We start from the raw sequence: 11,096 nt of genomic DNA, 5'->3' as shown, positions 1-11,096 counted from the left end.
CAGACACACACGCACACACACACACACAGACACACACACAGACGCACGCACACAGACACACACACAGACGCACGCACAGACACACAGACAGACACACACAGACAGACACACACACAGACACACACACACACACAGACGCACACACAGACACACACACACACAGACACACACACAGACACACACACAGACGCACGCACACAGACACACACACAGACACACACACAGACACACACACAGACACACACAGACACACACACACAGACGCACGCACACACACAGACGCACGCACACACACAGACGCACGCACACACACAGACGCACGCACACAGACACACACACAGACGCACGCACACAGACACACACACAGACACAGACACACACGCACGCACACAGACACACACAGACGCACGCACGCACACACACAGACACACACACACACAGACACACACACACAGACCACGTGATCAGAGACCGTGGCTGTTTCCTGATTGGTCACAAAGAGGAAGTCAGACGGACACTTGAGATCATTTTATTTTCTTAAACCATCGTTGACGTGTGAAAGCTGCAGTTACATGGAGTCCACACAGTCCCGTCTGTGGGAGCGATACTGTACACGCTTCACTTCTACCTGTGTTTTTAAGGCTGCTTCAGGTTCATGGAAAATTACACATCAACACATTAACTTCTCTCAAGTCTTAACCTTGTTCTCACATCAGCCTCCACCTGATTTATAAAAAGTAGCACCTGACTGGAGAGAAAGGAGCGTGGGCGGGGTCTGTGAGGGGAGTCGAGCAGTGAGGATAACGGGATGTGCTCTGGAGGGAAAACTACGGAGGCCCTGAAAGGTCACAGTAACGTTCACGTTTCCTGTGAGCTGGATTATGATACAGCACCGTGCATCTCTGAGAACTGAGCACCAACCTGCAATCTCTCCTGTGCCCAGCAGAGGCAGCAGTGAGTGAGTCGCCATAGAATCGCACGTTAAACCTTTCCAGCCTGTTTTAAAGTTTGTGTTACAGGGGGCGTGGCCTCTTTGACTGAGGCTAACTGTACAAACAGCAAGTCCCGAATTTGTATGTCTCACTTTTTTATGTTTCCTAATGTGGACGAGGACAAACCAGTGCGATGAGCAGCGACCGTGTCAGCTGTTACAGGTCACACCTGCTGGGACTGAGACTTAGGCGATCGTTCCTGTGACCTTTCTGGGCCTCTTTAAATCGAACATGCGTGTAAACAAACAAAAAGCAGGCGACAGATGACTGAAAGCGTTCGAGCAGTTTCCCTGATGGCGGCGGGGGAGGGCGGGTAAATGCTGTGACTAATTCATTGAGTGGCCTCGGCAGGTTTCCTTATGCGTGTTCAGCCGTGACGCTCTCGTCCTCCTCATCTGATCTTCGTCCCACACAGGCTCTGACACTCCTCCTGCGTCAGGAAGCGGTTCTTGTTGCCGCCGCAGCCGCCGTACCAGAAGCGAGCGCACTCCTTCTGTGCGGCGTCAAAGAACCACATCATCGTGTAGTTGTCGCAGCTGCCCTGGTCCTGAGGGAGGATACAGGAATCTGGAGGACAACAGGAGACGGATATTAGAGCACTGCAGAGCGAGACGTGACCCGAAACATCTCAACATGCACGCTCGTCCTTGTTAGAACAACCGGGAAATAGCTCCTCCTCTTTCCTTCTCTCTCGCTGCCTTTTTTAACTTGTATTTATTGGCACAAACATCGTGTGTGCGCTCACACTGTTCAGCTGTCACCGCTGTCCATCGTACAGGCGGGTCTTACCTTGAGAGGCGAAGCTGGCAGGCAGAGTCTTCTCCACCACATTGGGATCTGCGAGCGAGGACAGAGTAAAGTCAGAGAGGCGATAGCTGTGCAGGCGAGCAGTGATGAGGGCTTCTCACAGGTCGGCGTGTTCTGTCACTGAGCAGGAAGTACTGGCACGTGAGAAGAAGAGCGTTGCTTTTACTGTGACCTTTGTCCCCCACGTACATACATGTGTATGCATGTTCGTGTGCAGACGGAGTCTGAGCGTGGACAGCAGTAGCAGAGGGCGTGTTATCAGCGCGACCACAGAGGACTTTAGTAGGAAGCAACACGCAGAGCATCCTGTTAGCTGTCCGCTGATAGCAGAGGTTAGTGGGTCCACAGACGTGGAGCGGTCAGCTTGTGTGCAGTCTGGACTTACGCTGGTTCCCACATGTCTGGAAACATTCATATTCCGTTCTAAAGCGGTTGGCGTTGCCACCGCAGCCGCCATACCAGAACCGAGAGCATGCACCGACGTTTGTGTCAAAGAACCAGGCTGTGGCGTATTTCTTACACTGGTTGCCGATATCAGCGGGCAGCTGACACCGGGCTGAAAGCAGAACACACACATTTACTACAAACAGGCAGCGGCTCCAGCACAGACTGACTGAACGCCTGCATTCCTTCTGATGACCAGCAGGGGGCGACTCAGGAGGAGGAAGCTTTGGGAGAAAGTCTCTTTTTTTGAGGGAGGGATGCCAATTTTTCCCCACTGTGACCATACTGCCACGGCCCCAAGAAACACCTTCAAACATAAAGATACAGCGACGGAGCAGTCGGCTGCAACTCTGGGGTTCAGATTCTGAAACCAGAATTTATCCACCTGAGCCAGTGTTGTTGTTAGCAACCTTTATTCCATCATCAGCTCTGTCATCCATCATGGCTGACAAACGAGCACACCCTCCTACCCCGAGCTCCTGTACGTGATGATGCTCCGCCTCCTTGAGTTGCTTTTACTGCCTCTGAGAGAATGCAGGCTACGTCCGTCTTTTATGTACAGTCTGTGGCTGAGACCCGCTGCTCATGCAGTCGAACAAAGACACGAGGTTAAAGCATACATGACACGCGACATGCCCACCACATCTGTGCAGCTGCTGAAGGAGAGAACATCTGTACACACTTTAATGAAAAGAGTTTGTCTGAACCCTGCACACGACGTCCTCTATTGTATAGAATTCATTTACTGTGTATATGTTGTACTCGTATTACCGTGCATGTGACAAATAAAGAATGTTTTCCTGCTGAACCTCAGAGGTCAGAGGTCGTGTACCCCTGCCATTATGTAAGGCGTTGTCAGAGCGGTCCTTCACCTGCAGCAGTGTGTCTGCGCCGTGTGTGCGGCTACCTTTGGCGTGCGTGTCAGAGATGACTTTCTGGCCATTTCCTCTGATCAGAGCGTCGATGACGTCCAACTGCCCGGTCTGAATCTGTCCTCCGGTCTGCTCCTGGAAGTCCTCCTCCACCTCCTCTCCAAACACGTCCTCCAGCTGTGCCACGCCCTGACTGAACACAGCGACCACATGTGTGGACACACTATCACCATGTGAGAGCCTTTCAGCTTCCTAATGCACAACAACTCTTCTTGATTCTCCCAAAGTCAAACATCAACCAAGAATTAGAAATTTCAGGAGCTGCAAACTTTCGTTTTAGCTGAGGCCCACGTGATGGCGATGCGAGTGTGTGATTTACCCCGTTATGAATATCTGTCCTCCCTCCTGGCCGCCCAGCTGGTCACATGCTCGCCTCAGAGAGGGAGGAGGATACGAGGTGACTCCCTCTGAAACAATCACGGGACAAAAACAGTGATGGTGAGATATACTCTGCGGTGAAACGGGAAAGGAACTGATGGTTACCGTGAATGTTTAAAGCAAAGTCTGAAATGATAAATTATAATAACCCCTTCCTTCAGGTGTTCCAGAACACCAGTAATCTAATCTGACTGCTGCAGATGGGAAACATCTTACTGTTGAGGGCGGAGAGGAAGACCCTGATGAAGCGCTGGGCGTAGCCCTGCTCGTCGGCCTTCAGCCTGTCGAGTCTGATCAGGTGCTGCTGTATCGGCACGCTGGCCAGCTCCTCCACCTCCGTCCGGTTGTAACGATCACCCACCGTCACCACAAACAGCGCCACCCCCTCACACTTGGCCTTCTGGGAGATGTAGCGCAGCTTGGCCTGGTCTCTGTAGGCCGTCTTGGTGCCCACCACAGTCAGGACGGCCCTCTTGCTGCGCGACTGGCCGGCCTTCAGCAGCACCTCCCTCAGGGTGTAGTCCAGCATCTGTCCCAGCGCCAAAGAGCCGCCCTGCTGCTGCATGTTCTGCATCATGTACGTCTTCATGTCTCCAGCGTTCTGGTAGGTCTGCAGGCCGAACTCCACCTTGGTGCTCTGTTGGACCAGAGCTACTCGGGCCTGGCGGCCGGCTCGGCGGGGCTGTGGACTCACGACCAGCTGCTCCACCACAGAGCTCAGCAGCTGCCGGGCACCGGCGTATTCATCGGCCTGGATCTCCCTGGAGCTGTCCAGCACCATGACCAGGTCCACATCCGCCTGCTGAGGCAGCACTGGTTCCTGGATGAAGGTGCACTCCTCTGCACGCCTGCAGGGGTCTGCAGAGACATCAGAAAGCGTGATGCTGATGACAGGAAGCTACAAAAGCTACAAGTGACCCGTCATGTTTGTGCACATCAGATCTCGGACTACTCGACAGGAACCAGGATGCTGTGGCACAGAAGCATTTAGAAAAGATGCCAGCATATTCTAATTATTGAACCTCATGGAAGGTCTAACAGTGTGCTCTGATATCAGCCAGCGTGCTGTTACCCATGGGTTCAAAGGTCAACAGGAAACACAGCACACACTGGCACTGTGCACTAGGGATGGGTACCGGTGTCCGGTGCCATGATGGCACCGGTTCTGACATAAACGGTAGTAACCAGACCGAAAAGCAGCGCACATGTCGGTGCTTTTTTTTCCTGAGCTGTGATACACTTCTAGCCAATCATTTTACGTTTCCGAGGATAGTAGGCGGGGCCAGGTACGTACGTTCTTTTAGAGCAGAGCTACAGATTAAAAATGCCCAAGGCGAAGCGGTCAAAGTCTGGCTGTACTTCACAGCAAAAGATGCAAACTCAGCAGCAACAAGTGCTTTAAGCTGATACTGTGATACTGTCAAAGGAGGTAACACCTTGAATCCGATGAAACACCTGGCGACGCATAGCGGTTTTTTAAAAGCCCAGAAATGCGCCGTATTTGATGGCAGCAGCAGCCGTTCTTCTCTGCGTGAGTAGCTTAATGTTGTTCGAGTGTAATTTACGTTGAGTAGGCTAACCACGTTATTACATTAATGCATGTAAGGTGAACTAGCAAACATCATCATAGCTACATGCGGCTGTCCTCTTGTTTGATGGCAGATACTCCCTTCACCCTGGACAAAAAGGCTAAAATGACCAAAGAAAAAGTGGAAAACAGTTAAACATGAGAGGTTTTTGGACAAAGTTTGTGTTTTTTCCATTGTTTAAGCACTGCTTCCAGCCAAGAGTGATACCATATATGCCCCATAGCTGCAGAAAAGGCTAACATTGTTATCTTTTTACAAAAAACAGCTGAACATGAGAGGTTTTTGGACCAATTTTGTGTTCTCCATTCTTTAAGCACCGGTTTGAGCACCGTTTGAGCACCGGCACCGTTTCAAAAGTACTGATTTGGCACCGGTATCAGATAAAACCTAAACGATACCCATCCCTGCTGTGCACACAGATCCATCAGATCATTCATTATGCATTTATTATCACTGACTCTCAACCCCGAGTACTGAAAACACGTTCTTTGGCAAAAAGACTGCAGTGGGCTCATTTTTCATGTACAAGGAGTCAGTATTAGTTTGACAGCGTTCTGCTCGCCTACGCTGTCAACCACGAAAAGTCAGAAGAGAGATCAGAGCAGAAAACGATGCTCACCGTAGCAGATGGCGCAGTTCCTGACCTTCCTGAGCCCAGTGGCCCGTTCTCCCAGCACCGTGAACACAAAGTTTCTCGAGTCATCAACCTGATGGGAAACATTGAACAAAGCGCTGAGTACAAGGTTACAATGAAATCTACTCATTAGACATCGTTGTTCAGACTCAAACGATCTTAAGTGATTGAATCTGAGCTTCCTTTGTTTGCAGAGACGCTCGCAGTGAAGCATCGGCTGTTTGTTCTGCAGAGCCGGATGTTGTCCTGATGTTTCCACGTGTGAAATGTGTTAGTTTGATCTTAGTGAAAGGAGAGCAGAGCGGCCCTGGAGGTGCACCATCAGTGGCTCATGCTTTACTTTCTCCTGGAGAGAGGAAAGTTGCAAAGTCAGCACCGGTCCCGGTCCATCACTTCTGCTCAACATATGTAGTACAGCGTCTTGGAAAACTCTTTATCCCCGTCCTAATGTCTTTGGTCAGCGGGAGTTTTCTCCTGGGATCGCTCCCACGGAGGCCATGTTGTTCTGGGTTCTTCTGTGACCTCCTGGTTGAATCGTTGATGCACTCTTGGAGTCTTTCGCTTGTCCAGTTGCTCCTGAGAAGATTCAGCATGTTCCAGGTTTTCTCCATGTGTGGATTATGGCTCTCGCTGTGGAGTCTCACAGCCTTAGAAATGTCTCTGTGACCTTACTGGCTTTGTTTTCAGCTGCTTCTGTAGGTCTTGGTGTGATGTGATCTTTTAGCCTGCTTTACTTTGTCAGACAGCTTCTAACTAGGAACTAATTGTACTGATTCATAAAGGTGCAAACTACAGCCAAGATGGCTTGCCGTCCTCGGCTGTATCTGTTTCGCTGCTTTTTACCCTCTTTACGCTCTTTTACGGACCTTGGCATTGTATTTTTGATCCTTTTAGTTGTATGCTCATCTAATGGCTGAGCACTGATTACAGGCAAACACTTTTAAATCTAAGACTCTCCCATTCCTCTCGGGCTGATCCTTGCTGGAATCTGGGCGACGCCACCGCGCCCCAACTGGACCCTCCGACCGGCTTCTTCCACCTACCTCTTCCTAACCAAGAAACGCTACAGGAAATGCGGTAGAAGGGGCGGCCGTCGCGTTCGCCTCAGGGTCTACTTTAAAGCCAGAGCACCGGCTACCCACATGCCAGCCTGGACATTTGATCTTCTTTCCCTCCTTCCAGGAGGTTAACTTAGGCACCTTCTCCTCTTCCCCTGCACCGGTCTGGTAGGGGTGGCGGCATAGCCTCGGTTTTTAAAATTCATATGCAGTTCGGCAGCTACCCTCACCTACCTACACTAGTTTTGAAGTCCAGTTATTGGGGATGACTGCATCCACGACCACACTCTGCGTGGTGGTTTACCGACCGCCTAAATATAGCAAATGTTTTATCACGGACTTTGCTGATCTCCTAGGCTCCGTTCTTTTTAAGTATGGTTGTGTTCTCATTGTGGGAGATTTTAACTTTAAACCTCCTGGGACTCCTCCTGCTCCACAGAAACTCTTCAAGTTTCCGTGGTAGCCGCATGAGTCGCTGTGACATTAACAGATGTTTTTATACTCGATACGCTGACGTCATCATTTCTGGTGTCTCATACAGAAAGTGGATTTTCCCTCCAAGAGTTCAGAGCCTTCAGGAAATCTAAATGGTGGCAGAGTTAGTATAAATGAGGCTTTATTTAAGAAGTTTGTTTGAAGTAAAGGAGCAGCACTTCAAGCACTATCGTCAGATGTCTCCTAAAGAGGAAACACATCTTCATCTTCCTCGTGATGTGGTTCTTTCCAGGTCTTCTGGTTCAGCTCCCTCTTCATGCCTACTGCTGACACCGCTCCACTTTCCTGCTGGATTTCGTAATCAGTTTTCCAGCTTCAGCAGGGATTGGGAAAACTGCTGCGATTCCTTTAGTCCTGTGCTAATGTGCAACCCGCACCCCGCTTCAGACCGAAGGCAAAACAGTCTGAAAAGACTGACTCAGTCAACATCTGGATGAAAAACATCTGTAGGTAGCTGCAGGTAAATGACACCTACCTGCATGGCTTGTTCAATATCGGGAGTGTTCCTCAGAGAGATGACCGCTGGAACAATGTTGAGGGCCCGGTACTCCATCATGGCCGTTACAATGTCGTTAGCGCCCTCTGTAGGCCCGCTAGAAAAGAAGACGACCACCTTCCTCATCATTATTCCTGCTCGGACTCGTTTGAAGATGTTCTGACCCACGAAGCGCATGGCGGCGCCCAGCTGCCGTTTGTTGGACGTCCTCTCCTGGGCGATGTTCCTCACGGCCTCTAGCAGCTGTGCCTTGCGCCGGTAGTCCTGGAAGCGGATCAGGTACTTGGTGTAGGTGTTGTATCCCACCACAGCGACACGCGCGCCGTGCGGGCAGTTACTCTCTGCGATACTGATGTCATTCAGCAGGGAGAGGAGGGCGGAGCGCTGCCTACCAAAGTCCCCCGGGGTCACGTCATCAGACATGTCGAGACCGAACACCAGCTCGGTGGGGTAGGCCGGGCACGCCGACTGATCTGACGGGCAAAGACGAGCTTGTGTTAAACTTTCAGCAGCCACCCGTTCATCAGTCACCAGGCTGGTGTCACGTTTATATCGGATTATACGAATCTGTTTACATAAAGGATATTTTACAACTGTAGAGCTAAACGTTTTAATCACAGAAGTGTGAGTCGGGGTAAAGGTGAGCAGTCCCAGCAGCATCTATCAAAGGGAGGCTGTGAACGCCTCTCATGCTAACGTCCACACTGATGAACCTCAGCTCTGTTTGCTCATGCAAAGCTGCTCTCATACCATCGGAGACCAAACATCTGTGTAATTCTTAGATACAACCTGGTGCTCCTGTTTCTGCAGTGAAGCCATAAAAATAAAACTAGTTCATTAACCTGCTAGGACCTGGCGTCCACATATGGGGACGTCACATTTTGGGTTGTTTAGACAAAAATACTAAGCTTTGCTTTCACAGGAGCCATATTGTTGTTTCTCATTTTGCTCCTGTGCACATCATTGCTCAACTGTGACTTTATAGTTTCCTATCAAACACCATAAAGTCCCAATAGCAAAGAGAATTAAAAATGCATGCTATGAAAGAGTCTTAGGAGGTTAAATATACTTAATTACTTAATTATACTTAAATATACTTTCTAATGAAAGTGTTTGTTAGGGAAAACATTCTAAAACACTTCTTCAGTAAAGACTCAGAGAAGAGAAACACACAGAACTTCTTGCTAGCAAGGGCAGCCTCCAAAGACTCGCGCTAAGAAACTGCCCCGGTCTTTATTTATACTTCTGTGTGTGTGTGTGTGTGTGTGTGTGTGTGTGTGTGTGTGTCCTGCTGATCAAAGGGTCATATAACATGAAAGCACAAAAGGTACATCCTTGGTCACAAAGAGGGTAGTCTCCCCCACCCTAGATGGTTCACCCTAGATAACACGGCGAGGAAGTCCAGCAGTTCATCTAAACAAAAAGGCACTTAGACTAAAACAGACATAGCTATGTTAAAGCAATAAAACAAGGTGCAACCTCTCATGCTCCCAGGACGTGGGGGTGCATTCCTGGAGTGCACACCAAGCCTGCAGCCTGCTAGAGATCACACATCCTGTCACTACACAATTAATTATATGCCTCTAAGTATACATGGTTGCATATTTCCTAATACAAATAACTACACGCAGTATTCTACCATATGCAAACTTATATCACTAAAAGATTATACTGTCTACTAAATACAATTTTCCATTGACAGTGTTTCAGGTCGAGGTCACACAGGAAATCTGCGTTTGGCTGATTGTTTCTTTGCTGTTAAACTGCTGCTTTCTTCCCTACGTTTGAAAGGAGAAAGATTTTTGGGTTGAGCAGAAACTGAGCTAAGAGGTGGCTGTGGTGGATACTGGGCACCAGTACAGCTGCCCAGCAGGTTTCTAAGTAGTGCAAAAAACCCAACACAAGCTGCAGCCTGACACCAAGCACGCCACGTGTGATTGGACCTGCATCACTCTTTGTGCAAAGTTTGTATAATTAAAAAAAATACATCTGCGAATGAGTCAAAGATGCTCAAAGACCACTGTAGTGGTGCAGAGAGAGAGAGACGTGTGTTTCCAGTACAGAGACCTGTGGGGTGCTGAGCTTATCAGGGGTGGAAATATTCACAGCTGTCCCACATGGCAGCATTTTAAATTTCTCTTTGATATTTGGGCTGATTGGGACCTGATGAATGTAAAAACAAAGAATTACCAGATTGTGTTCTCATTGTGGGAGATTTTAACATACACACTTGCTGTAAGGATGACTCATTTGCTAAAGACTTCCTTGCTTTAACGGACTCTTTTAACCTGGCTCAGTGGGTTAATGACCCAACGCATGTTAAAGGACATACTTTGGACGTGTTTTTCACATGGTCTGGGGTGGTGGTCCCTGTTAGGTATTTTAGTACCATGGGAGCATTTACTGGATATTGTTTTATAGTGACATTATGCAGGAAAACTCTGTCATTCAATAAGGCCCCTTTGTTTCAGTGTTTTTCTCTTTGACCCAAGAATTGATGTGTGAGAATCACAGGCTGGTACAAGGTTGAAATACCACAGAGATCACTCCCTCAGCTACATTAGTTTCTTAATCTTTTAGACGCCTGTTGAAGGCCAAATGGTTTGTTTCAGATTTCACTAATGTACGAACTCTTCGTTTTGTGCCTTGAAAATATGTCGCTGAGATAATCACAATTGTAGCTGAACTAATAAACTACACAAAGGATGCTTCTTCACCCAAGGGCAGGAAGACGCTGCCTTATCTTGGTCTGTACTGGTTTAAACTGATAATCTGCTGTCTCATGAATTTTACCCTCTATATAAACTGTTGTACTTGTGAATAAAGTTGAGTCACTTTGGGAAGACAATCTAAAGCAGTCTCTGTTTTCTTGTTCTCCCAAGCTGCTCCCGAGCTCGTACTAACACGCTGAATGGCATGCTTGAATATTACTTGAGAATATATTTGACTGTGTTACAGACTAAGGGACATTCTCTGCTGATAGGTGAAGGTACATTCTCTGCTGATAGACGTCCACGCCTCGGAGGAAGCCGATCCACGGAGTAGGCCCTGGAAACAGTTTCCTTCAATTTTGGTGTCGAGAAGTGGGATCCTGACGAAGGTAGGCACTTGTCTTTTTATTTTATAAGACTGTGTTATGCCTTTCTCAGTGATCCACATAGAAACGGGATACGCTGACGAGGCCTTCTTCAGTGGCCCACATAGTAACAAGTGGGATACACTGAGGAGCCTTATTTAGTGGCCCACATAGAAACACAGGAAGTTGCCTGTT

At 48.7% G+C, this 11,096-nt stretch overlaps 1 protein-coding gene across 1 annotated transcript in view; it reads right to left on the bottom strand.

Annotated features, from left to right (window-relative positions):
• Window positions 1–518: 518 nt before the first annotated feature.
• col6a4a (collagen, type VI, alpha 4a) overlaps window positions 519–11,096 on the bottom strand; it is a 70,193-nt gene continuing 59,615 nt past the window's right edge. Inside the window, exons 36-43 of the mRNA XM_080308657.1 lie at window positions 7,805–8,485; window positions 5,762–5,849; window positions 3,770–4,411; window positions 3,495–3,582; window positions 3,151–3,308; window positions 2,185–2,355; window positions 1,782–1,829; window positions 519–1,559 (exon numbers count right to left, since the gene is read on the bottom strand). Coding sequence (XP_080164783.1) covers window positions 1,384–1,559; window positions 1,782–1,829; window positions 2,185–2,355; window positions 3,151–3,308; window positions 3,495–3,582; window positions 3,770–4,411; window positions 5,762–5,849; window positions 7,805–8,485 — 2,052 coding nt within the window. The 3' untranslated portion in view covers window positions 519–1,383. The remainder of the gene's footprint in view (window positions 1,560–1,781; window positions 1,830–2,184; window positions 2,356–3,150; window positions 3,309–3,494; window positions 3,583–3,769; window positions 4,412–5,761; window positions 5,850–7,804; window positions 8,486–11,096) is intronic.

This window comes from Astatotilapia calliptera, chromosome 11 (assembly GCF_964374335.1).
Source record: "Astatotilapia calliptera chromosome 11, fAstCal68.1, whole genome shotgun sequence".
In the NCBI taxonomy this organism is placed as follows: Eukaryota; Metazoa; Chordata; class Actinopteri; order Cichliformes; family Cichlidae; genus Astatotilapia; species Astatotilapia calliptera.
The sequence above is the reverse complement of the archived record's forward strand: the minus strand, read 5'-3'. Positions and strand labels throughout refer to the sequence as shown.